The sequence below is a fragment of the Equus asinus genome, chromosome 1 (assembly GCF_041296235.1).
Source record: "Equus asinus isolate D_3611 breed Donkey chromosome 1, EquAss-T2T_v2, whole genome shotgun sequence".
Classification (NCBI taxonomy): domain Eukaryota; kingdom Metazoa; phylum Chordata; class Mammalia; order Perissodactyla; family Equidae; genus Equus; species Equus asinus.
In genome coordinates, this window is record NC_091790.1 from 169,312,903 (window position 1) to 169,330,196 (window position 17,294).

Below are 17,294 nucleotides of genomic sequence, written 5' to 3' on the forward strand. Positions count from 1 at the left end.
ACCTTTGGTTGGAGCTTAAAACAATCACTATTTACACATTCTATTTGATAGTTTTTTTAATCTTATTTAAAATTTTTAAAAGCTTACTTTTTAGTCAGAAAAAACTAGATATTTTTTTCTGAAAACAAGTAAAAACAATTACCAAGAAAACAGCAGTTCAAAGCCATCGTTGCCTTTGAAAGAATGGGATAATATATTCTGGGGCTATGATTTAGAGAATAAAGACCCACAATCTCATTTGAAACCTTTGGTGCCAGATGTTTCAGAGTTCAGAATTTTTCAGATTCTAAAAAAGTAATATAGGGCACATAGAGTATATTATATAATCCTCAAGCAGGGTCTGCAGAAGTTCCCTTTAATCAAATGCATTAACATTTCTGCAGTAAAACTTGTGAATATTTTTCATATTAAGTGAGCTAAAGATCATATAGGTCTTACATTAGATCAGATCAGGTTTATCACCAGTTGAGTTTTGGAGTCAAACTTAGGAACACGTCTTTTGATTTTCAGAATCTTTTAGATTTTGACATCGTACATAATGAATTTCAATTCAGTTAGGTACATACTTACTAACTACCTACTATGTGCCCCTGATCTGGAGGACCTCATACACTAGGAATTAAGGCAGTAAACTAGCAACTTTAATAGAAGGTGGGGACATTCCAGGCAGCGGGAACAAGAGAAAGACACAAGGTTGTTAGGAGTGGGCTGTGTTCAGAGAACAAAGTACTCAGTTTGATTTGTTCTGTTTGACAGAACATAAGATTGCCTATTCTAATAAAGTAGGCAGCTGAGGTTTGAAAGGCTGTGTTTAGTAATGCTCCTTCAATCATTATCAGCATGCTGCTTTTTATGAGCATTGTGTCCATGTGTGTGTGCACATGTGCGTGTGTGAAATATTTCGAAGGTTAGGACCATTGCTGAGACTTCACAGAATTTAACACTCTGGGCACTAAGGAGCTGAAAAGGTCCTCTGAATCATTAATGCAGCATGGATGACTCAGAACATTTCTGCTGGTTGGGCCCGTGCCACCGAGCAGGAAGCACAACAATACGATTTTCTGAGCACCGTGTTCAGCAGCCTCTCCTCTTCCATGAAAGGCACTGGGGTACACCATGTAAGCAACCAGCTTTGAGGACCTTTGACTCAGACCCTAGAGAAATACAACTGCACTGAGGAAATCTAATGAATTGAATTCAATTTGTTTAGGGAACTATATGAATTCTTTAACACAGCAAAATGAAAATGCCATTAAATCCTTGTCTTAATTGAACACGATAATGGGTAGAGAGATTTCAGGTAGGACAAGCCTTTCTTGGAAGACAATTTGGGCAGGAGCTGCTCTCACCTATTCATTGACAGAGCGGACTTGTTACCTAAATAAGGAAGGGGTTAAGTTATATTTGCACAATTGGCATATTTTCCATGAGCTAGAGAACTGTGGCAATCAAAGGGCTGGCTTCAGCCATAAGGGATGTACTCAGGGAGGGAGAAGGGAGGCTGCAAGATTGTAGGGCTGACATCAGGGTGCTGGCAGTCTGAAGAGCAGCCAGGGAGCAGGGTGGGGTCTCACCCCAGACGTGGTTGCCTTCAGCAACTGCTCTCCCTGTTCACCACAACTGGGGCCTGGAGCTGGGAGTATATTTTACAACTCAAAGGGTTCTTGGGTGCTGTGGTTTCTAGGTTCTGTAATGACACCCATTGGTCTCTAGCTGGTGTTCATCCAGGACTGCTTAGTGAGACCAACGCACCAGCATCCCTTCTACTGTGAAGTATAACAGTGACCTTAATGTGTGTCAGTCTGTCCTGAGCTTTCCACTAGCCTCACACTGACCATCAGGAAACGAAGGCTAAAAGAGATGAACATAACTGGCTTCGGAGTCAGAAAAATCTGGGTTTGAGCCTATCCTTTTCCAACATCTTGCAATGGGGCTTCTGGCAAAGGCTTTTAACCTCTTGTCACAACTAGTGAAAATAGGGATGAGAATACATACCTCATGGCTTTGATATGGTGATTAAATAAGATAATGCAGATAACCTTCTTGCACTGGCCTGGCACACAGTGAGCATAGACTGTCACAGAGCTATAGTAATTAGGAGAGCTGGAATCCAGTCCTTCTAACTCAAGGGCCCAAGTTGTTGACATGCTGCAGTCATAGTTTTGAGGAATCCCTCTGGCTGGCTAAATGAGGACAACAGTAATCTTCCCCTTCAAGCCTTGGTCTAGTGGTCAATATCATAAATATTCACTAACTTACTAGGATGCTTCTAGGAACTTTGAGTCAAAAGCAGAAGCAATTAATAAATGGCATGACTTCAGGTGAGCGGCTGTGATGAGAAGGAACTTGAGAATAAGCTCAGATCCTTACCACTTCACGCTTCTCCACTTCAAACCAGCGGGAAATTCCAGGCAAACTCTGCACCAAGTATAATGACGTTCTCTCCACCCAGAGACTCTAGGAAACACAAAACAAATTAAGTCCCCAGGTTGTCCTGCTTTCTAGTTACTGAGCTATGACTAATGTTTGCCATTCCATTTTATCAAATTTTCCTTATTTCTGTCAGCTTTTTTTTTTAGTATCCATGCCGGACTTCAGCAATCCCTTTGCACTCCTGAAGTGATCACAGGAAGACATTGCTGGAGCTTACGTTAATAATTCCATTGTATATTGTCTGAAACTTTTTTCTGTGTAGAATAAATGATCTACTTCAGACAGCAAGCTTAAATATATAAAAACAAGCCATCACATTATTTTCTTCACTATCTCTCTAAAATTCTAATTTAAACTCTCTTCATTCAAGGGGTCTAGCTATTTTTTTCTAGAAGGGGTAGCAGTATCAGCTGGTTAACACAGGATTAGAATAACAGAATCCTAAAGGAGGAAAGGCTTTAGGAATCATGTAGCCTGATCTTTCTGTTTTAAAGATGAAGACACTAAGCCTCAAACAGGCAACGTGACCTGTTCAGAGCTCTCTTCTAATTATGTGTAGAGCCAGCACTAGAACCAGCCACAAGAACTTCTGATTTTTTGTTGCCAGATCCCCTGCGCCACACTGTCTCGTGCCCGTCTGAACTGCTGTAAAGCAGGAGGATCTGTATGTAAAAGCTGGGGCTCCCTCTGGCCAGGACAAGCACCCTCACGACACGTGAATCCACAGCTGCCTTTGGTAAGCGCTGCTGTGGATGGAGGGTTTCTCTTTTGTCAACCAGGTTTCTGTATCTATGCCTCGTTTTTCTTATTAAACAAAATGCATTCCCAAAAGGATAATAAACTTTGCAAAATTCCTAAAATAGTGCCATTTATTCAACAACAACAGAAAGTGGAAGGATTTCTTTGTGCCAGCCAAGATACACTGAAATGATTATGCCAGAGACCCTGTGACAGGAACTCCAAGTGTTCTGGTGGCAGGTAGGGAAGCGAGTCAATAGGGACTCGAGGTGAAACGACAGGAATGCTGAGAAGGCAGAGGAGGAGGCAGGCACGCCATGCCACCCTGTGGGAGGAGGACAGCACTTCTCGGAGGAGGTGACACGTGAGCGGAATCTTGAAGAGTGAGTAGGAGTTTGCCAGGCGGAGAGTGGGGGAAGCACTGCAGACAGCAGGAAGCAGCAGCGCAGAGACGCGGGGCGGCTTGTGAAAGGGCATGGCAAGAGATGGGGAGAGAAATTCGGAGTTGCTGGAGCTGAGGGGAGCAGGGGGATGAGTGGGCTGGAGCCAGATGCCGAGGGCTGTAAGCACAGGAATAAGGAGCCAGGTTTATTATTTTTTTAGAGGGACTGCTATACCATTGATCACTATTTAAAGTGACGGCCACGAGGAAATGTGGTGCAGTGGAAAACGTCCTAGAGAAGGAGGTATCAGAAGGCACAGGTTCTAGTGCAGGGTCTATGGGTAATTAGAACGTGACTGAGCATGTCAATTGACTGACTTCCTATTCACTGGAATCGATTGCAATGAAAATTATATCATAAACTAATGATCTTTAATTGGTGTTGGAGGGAAAAAAAGAAAAATATAAGTATCCAAAAGGAGTAGAAAATAATCAGAGATCTTTTCAAGAACATCACAGTGCTGTTTTCCAATGGTTTCCTTGCCTTGGTATTTAACCCATCAAACTTCCTTGCACAAAGGCCTGCTCTTTGTTTCAGTCCCATCACAACACTATGCAACTATCACAGCTTCCCCTTCTGATCACTTGTCTGTGAATAATTTCTAGAGTTACCGCTGGGAGCACTGGGAATTGACACTTAGGCAGAGGTGACAAGGTGAGTTAACATGAGACAATCATTACTGACAGTGTTAGGAGAACATTTCCCAGCCTAAATAGAAACTAACTATGGTGAAAGAAGCTAAGCCAATTAACCCATAGCAGTAAGTTTGCTTTGCATTCTTTATTTAGGAGGAGAAAATACTGACTACCTGGGGCTCTATCTGGTCTTGCTATGTCACTGTTGTCAAGGAAAGAGCAGATTATAATTTATCTGTGGAACAACCTTGCTCTTTTCCCCACAGTCGGGCTGTAAGAAGCGGCATTCCTTTCTGGCTGAAGGAGCTCTTAATTAGCAAGGCACATTGAAACTACTCACACCAGAGAACTCAAAACATGCAAGGAGTCTTTGGTTTGCTTTTACTCTGTGTCATCTAGGAAGTCCTAATCACACACCATTCTCAGATGAAGCAGCAGCAGAAGATGGCATAGAACCTTCCCATTGTACCAGAAGTCTACCCAACCATTCTCTTTCTCAGAAATCCTCTTTCCCGATTCATTATGTATTTTTTACTCATTGCACTCTACTGAATCTGAAAATACATATCCTGAGGGTCCCACAAGTGGTTCCACAGGAATGAATAGAGGACTGAGCTCAGCGATGAAATCTCAAAGACTGGTCCTAGAACCACTGGCATTGGAATTGTCACAAAGAAGCCAATTTCAGGGCCTTTTCTCAGACCTACTGAGTTAGAATTTCCAGGCTGGGGCCAGAAATCTGCTCGGTTAGAAAGCACCCCATGTCACCCGAATACACAGCAGAGTTCGAGAACCACTAGACTACGATTTCCGGTCCCTTCTGGTTCTGTCACTTGACTCTAACCTGAGTAAATATTTAGCCAGTCTTACCCCAAGCAGCTCACAGTCTAAGTGGGGAAACGGCATGTAATAAGAACTGCACAGTACCTTGAATTCATTCTCTTTATCTTTAGTGCCTTTGTGAAATGGTCTGTCATAACGGAATTTCCAGATATGATTCACTTTATAGAAACTTTTGATGTTGTCTGGAACACCCTCTCTCTGCAGCACCTCCTGGCTCTCCGGAATGGGAGTCACAGCATAGATCTGCAAATCTAGAATTAAAGAGTCAAGGAGGGAACCCAACTTGGCAAACTCCATGGAAATCTGGCTTGAGCTGAGCTGTGGCAGAGAGAAAAGGATGGTAACTATCTGGTGTCTCCATTTGGGTTGAAGTAATTTAAAAAACTGCCAAGAAGGTCCCCAGAACTCAGTTCATAGCAAATCACTTCTCAAACAACAGGCCTTGAATTAGTTTTAGGTAGGTGACTCTGAAAAAGTATTGGTTTAAAATTTCTATGACCTGTGAATTTATTTATCGCTGCTTTTCTTTTTTCTTTTTTTTTTTTTTGGTGAGGGTGGGTGGGAATGGTTTAGATCTCAGGTACTCAGAGTTGTATTAATTCTAATCCTTGTTATCTTTAGTTCATGCATGAGATACTCTTTAGTCCATGCATGGCCATTCTTTATTTGTTTTTTAAATAATGTATAAATACCCACACAACCATGACCAAAGACACAACAGTGACTTGTATTTACCTGTGTGATGCTGTATCTGCAGCCTTCCCACATTTGTGGTATCCACTCTCCCATATCTTGTATTGATAAGCAGAATGTTTAGTTGTAGCTGATATTTTAAAAAATTACCTATATTGTATTGTATATTTACCTCCTTCTCATTCAAACAAGGATAGCATAATATTTTCCTTTGTGTAATTACTTGCTTCTGTTGCATTTTAGTTTCTGCTTTGAAATGGGATCCATAATTATCAGTGGGAGTTTCTGGTCTTCTTTAAGATCATCAATTTCAGGAAGAGACAGAAGGATTCAGAGAGTCATGCTGGGGTGAATTCCCTCTGTCTCTAAGGCCTATGTAATTTCAGTTGAGTTGTTCATGTTTAGACAATAGGAGTGTCAATTATATAGCAATTATAAAAGACTGTCCCAGATGCCTTGGCTAAAAGCCCTCAAAAGATACTGGGGTACCTCTTTCTCTTCCCTTCCTCATTTCACAATAAAAATGTCAGGGGAAAAGGGGGTGAATGAAATGTGTCAGTAAACATAATGCTATTATTTCCTTGAACTAAAGTAGTTTCCATATGATACGCAAATTGTTCTAAAGGAAATCACTAAGAGAGCTTTAAAAGCAGGGTTGAGATACAGAAAAGGAAAAAAATTCTTTAACAGAATCTTGAAGGAATTTCTTTTCAACCGACATCATGATAATAAATAGAACAATTCTGTTTAGAAGGAGCTAAGCTAAAATTAAGATGATGAGAAAGAGGGAGAGTAAGAACATGGCAACTGAAAAGGGGCCAGGGACTGAATAACCTTACATGAAAATTCCTGTTGTCAGTGCCATGGAGTTGATTCCAACTCCTTGCAATCCTGTGTACAGCAGAGCGGAACCCTGCCCAGTCTTTTCGCATCACCCTCTCATCTCGCGGTGCTAAATCAAACAGTGCTCCACTGCTATTCATAGGGTTTTCATGGCCAATTATTTTGGAAGTGAGTGGCCAGGTCCTTTTTCCTAGTCTGTCTTAGTCTGGAAGCTCTGCTGAAACCTGTCCACCATGGGTGACCCTGCTGGTATTTGAAGCACCATGAAATAGCATGAAAACGCTCTGCACCTAATGGCCAGTTCACTCTAACTGGAATCCAGCTTTTCTAGGTGTGGATACACTGAGCTTCCGCCTGGAAGATGGTCTCATCGGGCTGGTTGGCATGTTGCATGGCGATGGCGTGGGGGAACTCGTTCAGCATTCTCTGTTGGAAGGCCTCCAGTCTCTCATAGTCATGCCCTCGGCACACAAACTCCTTATTCTGGAGGCGAAATCAAAAAAGAAATTAAGACTATGCCAAAAAAATATGACACTGGCAGTAACTGAGCACATGCCCCACATCAATAGACTATAACAACAAAAAAATGCACTGGAACAGTCTGAAAAATTTGCCCAAATATTAAAATGCAGGGCAAAGATCATGAGTTTCACTCTCTGTTGCTTTTAATAAGACCCAGTAGCCTGCCTTACTCTTCCCAGTTCACTTGCATGAGGTGCAAAGAGGCATCTGATTCTCAGAGCACGAAACACAAAGCAATCGTGCTTCCTCTAAATCTTAACAAGCACGTGTTAAAGATTATTTTTATAAACTGGATATCAAACTTACATAGATAAACTAACAATTTGGAGGAAAAGAAAATAAACGCAATCTCTAAAAATGCATTTTATTGCATTCTTTTTAAAAAGACCACAGAGATCAGCCTTAACACTTTCATTAACTAGATCCCTCTGCAGAAAGGAAGGCTGAGCAGGTGTGTATTCCGGGTCTCAATACGGCGGGCGTGGGAATTTTCCTTGCCCTCATCAACCCAGCTCAGCCTCCTGTAGCCAGGAATCCTATTAACTGGCAGAAGCTAAGACTTAGGAGTTTTAGGGGCTCGATAAATGTTGACCATATTTTTGTCTGTTTTTTGTTTTGTTTTACAATAGATACGAGTACTCTGTGGGTCAGGACTCCCTCTCATTAGGTAGGAATGGTGGAGGTTATCCCTGAGGTAGGGCAGAGAGCTGGAAAGATGGGCAGGTTTCCAAAAAGTACCTTAATGACTGGGTTAGACATGAGGGAAGTCTTTCTGACAGTTTAGTGATAATGAAATTACAATTGGTGAGCACAGTCATTGACTGGGCACGTTGCACATTATCTTATTTAACCCAAAAAAGCTTGAGAGGCAGTTACCTGCCCATCCTGCCCAATTTTATAATCAGAGAACTAAGGCTCAAGATCACTATGTACTTTGTCCAGGGGAACTACATTCAAACTCGAGTCTCAGTCCAAGGCCTGAGGTCATTGTGTTCTGAACATGTACATCCAGAAAATACTCCTAAGAGCTACCAAGACCAAGAAAGGTTGCAGGAGAGCATGTCCTGACGGTCTTTATGAAAAAGAGTGGTTTGTGGTCTGGTTTCTCAGCTCCATGAAGTTCCCATGATAGTGTAACATGCCCTAAGGAAGAACTAGGAGCAAAACTGAGGAAGCTAAAAATCACCAGTGGGCAGGGGGCTCAGGGGTGCAGCTGAGAAAAAGCAGCTGCAGGCAAGTAGAGGAAATAGGAGTGGGGACTGGGCTGTGAGAACCTGCCACAGTTCCCCACAAACTCCTGAACAAATCAAGATCCTTTGGAAAACACAAGCTAAGACAGATGACCTAGGAATCAGGACCCCAAAAGAATCCTATATTTAAAACTTTCTAGCTAGAAGTTATATTTTCTGATGCTTTATTTTTTTTTATTCTACTCAAAAGATAATAAATTGGGGCCAGCCCTTTGGCAGAGTGGTCAAACTTTCACACAATCTGCCTTGGCGGCCCGGGGTTTGCAAGTTTGGATCCCGGGTGCAGACCTATTCCCTTCATCAGGTCATGCTGTGGAGGCATCCCACATACAAAGTAGAGGAAGACTGGCACAGATATTAGCTCAGGGCTCATCTTCCTCAAAGAAAAAGTGAGGAGCACTGATAATGGATGTGAGCTCAGGGCCAATCCTTCTCACCCAAAAAAAAAAAAAAAAAAAAAAAAAACGATAAATTTGTTTGATAAAACAAGACAGTACATACCTTCCTGCATATTACAGAAGTCCCAAAATAAATATCTGAATACTCTAATAACCGAAACATTTTTAAAGCAATGCTTATATGTAACAAGAGTTTGTGAAATCAGCGGAGTTACTTCTAGCATATGGTTGTTCAATGGTATTAAGAAGTCGTTTCTAGATAAAAATAAATTTGGGGTCTGATATTTGAGTTGCCAACAAATAAAAAGGAATTAAACATTCCCCCATCAATGCTTTTTTTTAAATCACAGATTTATCGAGATATAGTTCACATACCATAAAATTCACCCTTTAAAGTGTACAATTCAGTTGTTTTTAGTATATTCACGGAGTTGTGCAACTATCAACGCTATCTAATTTCAGAATATTTTCACTACCCCCAAAAGAAACCCATACCCATTAGCAGTCACTGCCTATTTCCCCCTTCCCCCAGGCCCTGGCAACCACTAATCTACCTTCTGTTTCTGTGGATACGCCTATTCTGGACATTTCACATAAATGGAATTATACAACTTGTGGACTTTTGTGACTGGCTTCTTTCACCTAACATAATATTCTCAAAGTTCTTCCATTTTGTAGCATATATGAGTACTTCATTCCTTTTTTATTGCTGAATATTCCATTGTATAGATATACCATATTTTGTTTATCCATTCATCAGTTGATGGACATTTGGGCTGCTTCCACTTTTTGGCTATTATGAATAATGCTGCTATGAACATTTGTGTATAGGTCTTTTGTGGATGTATGTTTTCAACTCTCTGGAGTATATAGCTAGGAGTAGAATTGCTTGGTCAAATTTTTAATACTTAAGATTTTTTATTGTCTTTCTTTTGAAAAAGAAATATATACTTAGGGTAAAAACAAAAACCTAAATAGTACAGAGCATACAATGAAAAGTCTATCTTTTCCCATCCTTGACCTCAGTCTGTCTCCCCAGAGGAATCATTAGCCAGAGATACCCTATGCAGATAAAACATTGTCAATAAAGAACCCATTTTCCATGAGGGTAAAAAAGCTACTTAGAGCATACAATTATATAAATGTATTGTACTTGAGCTTTAAAAATTATCTTGAAATTGATCAATAGAAAGGAAATTTTTAATATTAATATTTGCTTGTTTTAAAATCGAAGAAGTGACTAGAATCTGGTTTTCTAAGAAGTCTAGGCTCATGATTCTGAAGGATGCAATGCCCTCTAGAAACCAATAGAGGGTGACCCTTCGCTTTCATTTTGAAGGAAATGTCATTTATAGTTAGAAAAGCTGTTTTTAAAAGACTGATGATATAGAGATTGATTTATTCTAATTGACTTTTTAACAAAATTTATTTGCTAAATTTCCTTTAAAATTATGGCTCCTAAACTACCACTTATTTTTTAACTTCATACTTTAATTAACATTAATTGCATAAGCTGGACAGATGTCTAGGGTACTTCACAGTACACTGGCTAGCTGAACTCAGAATTTGATTAGGGCTACATTAGGACTTTTGTGGGCCCCTTCCTTCAAAAAACATTAAAAATCATATTGTATGACTGATTTGGTATAAAGACAAGTATATCAATATTATCTGATGTATAATATACAATATAATATACATTGTAACATTTTTTTCAACCTGAAAATTCCCTTTTTCCTTCTGATTTTTAAAATAAATTACAACAGTTTTGTGGGCCATCTAAAACTATTATGGTCTCTAACCACTGTACCTACTGTGTATAATGGGTCAGTTAGCCTTGAGTATGATATGGAAGAAACATAATCTTTTACTTTGCATGATTTTGAGCCAACAGAGGAAGTGGGTCTGCTGTAGCAGGGTCACATCTGGACCCTCCTGTGGGGTCTCTTATGGGGTCTATGGCCCTCTGTGCTGCTCACAACTCTAGAATGCCTCTCACTCCACTCGGAACCTGGATCCAGGCCATGTGCCCTCCGCAGGGGGTTGATGATGTCAGCTCAGGCCTAGCATCGTCCACTTTTAAAATTTAGTCTTTCAAATTCAGCAAGTGTTCTGAATTTGTCATTGTTTTTGATTCAGGATCAAGCTCCTCTCTGTCTTTAGGCAGACCCATCTTCAGAGTGAGTTTTGTGACTACGCACAACATTGTTTGGATTCTCTTTTAACCCAAAAAGGAGATTTTACTTATGTCTGTGTGGCACCCAAAAACACAGTCATTTCAATCAATTAAAAATGATATCAACCTGTCATTTCAATGTTTGTTCCATGTGATACTAAAATGAATCTTTGCCTATGGTGTTTGGATATTTTGGAATATATATATGACTATATATAAATATATGAATAAATAAATATACGTATAAAACTTTCATTCTGAAAGGCAGATCAATTATTATTAAACAAACAATGAAGCCAAATCTTTTTCCTCTCCCTTCTCCTTCAAGTACCCCTAACCTATATCTACTCATAAGTACTGATAGTTAAAGCAAGATTAAGGGCAACACAAATACCAAAATATTTGTATATCGAGATTTAAAGTTTGTAATGAATTCACTCAATTTTACAAATTACCACAGACACTTCTCCTTAGCTGCTTGGGGAGCTCCATTTCCTCTCCCCACCAATAAGTTTTCATATAAGTAAGATGTTACACACATTCTGAAGTGTTCAGTAAATATCAGGCATATAAGATATTACTTGGCATGAGGTGAAAAATCACAAGAATGGAGTCAAATGTTTTATTATCCAGGAGGTACCTTAGAATGTCTGGAAAATTTTCCTTTGTAGAAAGAATTTGTACTAGCAATAAACTGGATCTCTTTGCTGGGTGACATTTACCTTTTCACAAAGTCATCAACTAGGCCAAACAACATGCTTCACATGATTCTGGAGGTAGGGTTTCCACATGATGTGAATCGGCAATGTTTTCTATAGTCTACAACTCCCAGCCTCCACCATGATCTGCTATTTTTCTCTAACTCTCCAGAAACTGCAGACCGAATAGGATAGTGACTATCCATCACACAAAGGAAACAACTACAATCACCAAGGATTGCTCATGAAGTATAGTAAACTTAGAAACTTTGGAAGAAAAATCAAAAGATTGTTTGCCATCTTGAGAAATCATTCGGAACAAAGCATTCTAGATTAGTACGATGTTTGCAAAGGAAAAGGTTAAAAGAAATCTCATGATGTTATTACCTGTCTAAAAAGGATAAAATGTCATTAGTATCTTAGTTTTCTTGATTTGGATATCTATATTGGGAATATAAAGGCAAATTAAGTAGCATATTACTTACTCTTAAGAAAAATGGAAATTTTTTTCCATAAAATCCAACTCTAAAGAACTCTGGTTCAAGACGTTGCTGGTCCATAATTTTGTCATACAAAGAGGCTTCCATCATCTAGGAAAGCACAGGAGAAATTCTAATCATCTTATCTCATCTTTCAGCCCCACCAATTTTTGGAAGAGGATATTTCTTCTATACAAAGGAGAACTCCATTTTAATTCAGTTTGTGAAACAGAAGGTTTGACTCCCTTTCTATGCTTTAAGGCAGGGATCAGCAAACTTATTCCGTGAATGGTCAGAGAATGAGTATTTTAGGCTTTGCAGGCCATATGGTCCCTGTCACAACTACTCATTCTGTGAGGCCCACAGGCTGTAGTCTGCTGACCTCTGCTTTAAAAAAGGATCAAGTATATTATTACATGTCCTTACCAGAGAAAATGATTTCTATGCACATTCTATTGAGGAAATATTTTCTCAACATGAACTATTAGCAGCAAAACCTTTCTGGAGAATCCTAGTGCCAGATGCACTCACCTGTGGCTGTGTTTCTCCTTGGACGTGGTGATTCAGGATACCTGGAAGGGGCAACCTTGCACAGGTTGGACAGGGATAAACCGACAAAGCAAACCAAAGGAAGCCCACAGTGTAAAGTGCTGTCTGGGCTGAAAGCTCTTAGTGTGTCTTTGACATTGTTGGAACTATGAAGCTCATAAAGCTTATGGTTTCCCATTTGTGGCATTATCATCCCCAGGGTTTCCAGAGAAAGACTAATATTGCACTTAAAAACTTTCCCCCTTCCCCCCACCCCCAGTAACAGCCCCCGAAAGAGTAATTGGCATGAAGTGTAATGCTTTGGGTTTATAAAAATCTTAGTGACTACGGCACCCAAGGGCACTCACGGGTAAACACTGTAACCTCGCTTCTGTTACAGGGACAGGATGCCAAGAGAAGCACGGCAACGTTTTTATACAAAACTGCAGGGCCTCCCAGAGTCAGCATGATGGACTGAAGCTAAAACAAGGTTTTTTCTCTTTGGTTTTCATGTTAGGAGAAATGTCGATGAACCGCTGACATTAAATACTGTGCCAAAAAGACAGGGCTGGCTCCTGCCAGTTAAATAAGTTACTTATGGTGTAAAGGATTTTACGAGCTGTTAGAGGTTTACGATATCATCTCTTATAGTGCTACCTCAGAATTCAAAGACAACATCATAATCTTTTTTTAAAAATACATAAAAGCTGATCCTATTTTAGAAACCCTGAAGAGCTTAAGTGTTACAAGATGACACAAAACATTCATGACTCTGAAGAAGAAGGACTTGGAAGACAAGAAGGACTTGTCTGAACCTGAAAGAAAAGAAGGTATAACACATCTGGTTCAGGGACACAGAACATTAAACTCCTTGACCTTAGGTACTAAGACCTTGGTTTAGATTTAACAAATAAAAACATAGTTCTGAAGCTAAAGAGAGTTGACGCCTATGGAATTTAGCCCCAAAATATTTAAAAATGGGTCAGTTAGCCATTTCTACTATTTAGTGTACAGATTATGGGACTAAGAATGGGATCTTATTACAGAGATTTGTGTACAAGTGAGAAGCTCTTCAAGCAGTGTGGAGATTTCCCTCAATAAACTAAAAGTATTAATCCTGGAGCAGACTGTGAAGTTCAGACGCGGCGTCTAGAACAGATCAAGGGCTCACTTTTTGTATCTTAATCAAAAGCATCGTGCAGATCAACTTGCTATTTCTCTGTATAAATAGCTGAGTATGCCTCAGAGGAAAGACATATCTTAAAAAAGCTTTCTACCAGACACATCAAGATGATCACAAAGTTAATTTCATAGAACAGTACTGGAAAACTAATCAAAAAAGGATGCCACAGCCTGATCAGCATGCATCCAGGTACCTTACCCTCATCTTGCTCAGGTTTCTGTAGTCATAATAACTCTCGTACTGCTCTGCAATCTTCCGGCACAAGATGATGCCATTCTCCCAACACTGTGGACAAATGAATAATGTAAACATTAATGATCCCAGAACATTTACTTACTTCCACCCAGAGGTCAGGATACGACTGCTTCAGATCATCAAGTCTTACTTCTTTTCTTTCTTTTTTTTGTGAGGAAGATTAGCCCTGAGCTAACATCCATTGCCAATCCTCCTCTTCTTTTGCTTGAGGAAGATTAGCCCTGAGCTAACATCTGTGCCAATCTTCCTCTCCTTTGTATGTGGGATGCCTCTCTACAGCATGGCTGATGAGTGGAGTAGGTCTGTACCAGGATCTGAACCTGCAAACCCGGCATGCCAAGGCGGAGCGTGCAGAACTTTAACCACTTGGCCACGGGCTGGCCCCAAGTCTTACTTCTTAATCTGTATAACCTACTTTTAATAGTATCAGTGCAACATCAAGCAGGAAAACAGCACATAATTAACATGTAAACTATTAAAAATCTTTAGGAAGTTGGAAATGATAATCTATCACAACAGGCATTAACATATGGTGCAGAAACATTTTCTGGTGTCATTTCAGCAGCATCATCTTGAAATAACTACAGTTCCACAACAGCCCAGTAAATGAATAAACAGGCCCTCGGTGCTGAGGGGGAATTACCACCGACTCCTAAGGCCTAATTATCCACAACTGACACACTAGATTCCTCGCTTGGCTCCAATGCGCATGTAAATTGTGAGGGTCTAATCCAGCAGGTTACCCTTAGCAGAAATACAAAAATTCTTCAATCTAGCCCAGGTATTGGGCAAACCTTTTCTGCTAAGAGCCAGACACCAATACTTTAGTTTCTGTGGGCCATATAACCTTTGTCACAACTACTCAACTCTGCCATTAAAGCACGAAAGCAGCCATAGATACGAATAAACTTGGCTGTGTTCCACTAAATCTGTAATCTATGGACACTGAAATGTGAATTTCATGTAATTTTCACATGTCAGATATTCTTCTTCTTTGGATTTCTTTCAATCATTTAAAAATGGAAAAGCAATTCTTAGATTGCAGACTGAACAGAAACAGGTGGTGAGCCATTGGACCCAAGGGCCATAGTTTGCAACCTCTCATGGAGCACAAACTCCTGGGAATGGGCCAATATACGCAGCCAGAGATTGTGTAACAGCTTATCGTACAGGTGGAAACTTTACTGCAGGAGGGCACAAAGGCATTTCCTTGCTATTAACCTAAGGGACGAGAGGCCAGTGTAGTTAGACAAATAATAAGAGGACAGGAAGGAAGCAATTCCCTTGCATCACATTTTTTGGTGTACAATTATGTTTTGTAAAAGAATGACAGCCACTGGTTTTATTTTAATTGTCTGTTTAACCTTGGCAATTTGGAAGATACATTTAAATCTAAGACACATATCACCAAAGCATCCAAGTCTTCAACTCAACTGTGGTCAAATTCACAACTTTTCTTTAAAGAGTGTTGCAACCCTTGCAGAAAGAGGCAGGTGGAGTGAGGTGATGTGCTGAATTGTGTTAGCTCAGTGTGGTTTTCTGACGCCCCAGGGCACCTCTAAGTGTATGATGAGATACCATAAAATTCTTTAAACAAACTTAGTTTCATTTATTTTGCCTTAAAAAAAAGTGGACTGCAACAGAATACATACCAATTGGGGGTGGTGAGGGGAGAGTGATAATGGTTTTTCACCCTTATAAAATGCCTGGGTGTCAAAACCTCTAGATCAGCATTTCTCAAAGTGTGGTCCAAAGTTCACACACACTGGAATCTCCTGGAGTCTTCATTAAAATCACAGAATCCGTGCCCCACACCAGACCTACTTCATCAGAATGTCTAGGAGCGGGGACTGGGAATCTGCCTTTCAACAAACTCTTGGGTGTTTGGATGCCCATTAAAATTTGAAGGCCCCTGCTTCAGGAGGTGGGCATCAGTGACCTAGAAATAAAGGAAATGTGACACCAACACAATCACCTTGGGAGAGGTCATGGGTGGGCAGGGCTACTTACTTTGCCTCTGTCAAAGTTCTGGATGATGGCGAGGTGCAGGTGCTCTTTGCGCTGCCATTCTGTTTGCATGGGGTAGGTCAGGAACTCCCGGAGGGGCCGATCAGACCATTCCAGCAGCTCATCGTATAACAGGAGAGTATATGCAGCCTCTGAAAGTCAATGGGCAGACAGTGATTGAGAGAGGACCCCAACAACCTCCCTGCAAATGGGGCTGGTTTGGAACAAATTAGAGAAAATACTATTTTCTGAATTTCATGATACTGAAGAAAAATGTCCAGAAAATATGCAACAGCAGGATAATGAATGATGACTTTGCCTGGAAGATGGAGTTATCTGAGATTTTTATTAAATCTTTTGGCTCCCTGTATCCACACACTCTCTCTTTCTCCCCTACCCTTCCCTTCTTTCTACAAGGCCTGCATGCTCCTGGGATAATACAAATGTTTACGGATATCAGTTGTAGCTGGTTCAAAGACACAGGAGATACGCCTTTGTTTGCTAGAAAAGCTCACTGGTAAATCCCCACAGGTGGAACTATGGGTATCTTCAAAAGGGTATGCTTAGGAACCAAAAAAATGGTAGCTAAATTCTTCTGGATAATAAAAGGCTGAAAAACTTGAAACTGGTGTGTGTGTGTGTTTGGGGGTGTCATGGTACAGGCAGCATTTAGGAGGGGCAAAGAAGCCAGAGAGGAGCTGAGGACAGAAAAGGAAAATTTAAAAATCTAGCAACAGAGGAGGAATTAGAAATGGTAGAAGTGTTGGATAAGAACTGTGTGTGTGTGTGTGTGTGTGTGTGTGAGACAGAGAAAGAGAGAGAGAAAGAGAGAGAATATACACGTGGTAATGTTGACCTGTAGGCTTAAGCACAGTGGACAGATAGTGTACTTAAAAGAATACTTGCCATTCTGCAGGTCTCTTCTTTTCCCAAACCACAAATATGGCCAAACAGATCAAGAATAGGCACCAGAATTCATTGTCACTGATGAAGGACTATAATAATTTTTTTCCTTTAACATGATGATAGCCAACTCATTTACTAAATTGAATAAAATGGACAAACTCTTATGCTATTAATCCATTTAACTACCATCCCTATATGTCCTTCAAAAGATGTAACAGTAGCTTTTAACACAATATCACCAAATGGTAATTCTTTTTCTTCATT

At 40.2% G+C, this 17,294-nt stretch overlaps 1 protein-coding gene across 6 annotated transcripts in view; it reads right to left on the bottom strand.

Annotated features, from left to right (window-relative positions):
* Window positions 1-17,294, bottom strand: part of DOCK4 (dedicator of cytokinesis 4) — a 429,709-nt gene that overhangs the window by 24,860 nt on the left and 387,555 nt on the right. For all 6 annotated transcript variants that reach the window (XR_011503969.1, XM_070512024.1, XM_044764600.2 and 3 more), the window contains 6 exons: window positions 16,128-16,276; window positions 14,061-14,147; window positions 12,158-12,262; window positions 6,970-7,111; window positions 5,177-5,343; window positions 2,371-2,457 (listed from right to left, as the gene is read on the bottom strand). Coding sequence is in view for 5 of the 6 variants with exons in the window: in XM_070512024.1 (XP_070368125.1) it covers window positions 2,371-2,457; window positions 5,177-5,343; window positions 6,970-7,111; window positions 12,158-12,262; window positions 14,061-14,147; window positions 16,128-16,276 (737 nt within the window). In the remaining variant the exon portion in view is untranslated. The remainder of the gene's footprint in view (window positions 1-2,370; window positions 2,458-5,176; window positions 5,344-6,969; window positions 7,112-12,157; window positions 12,263-14,060; window positions 14,148-16,127; window positions 16,277-17,294) is intronic.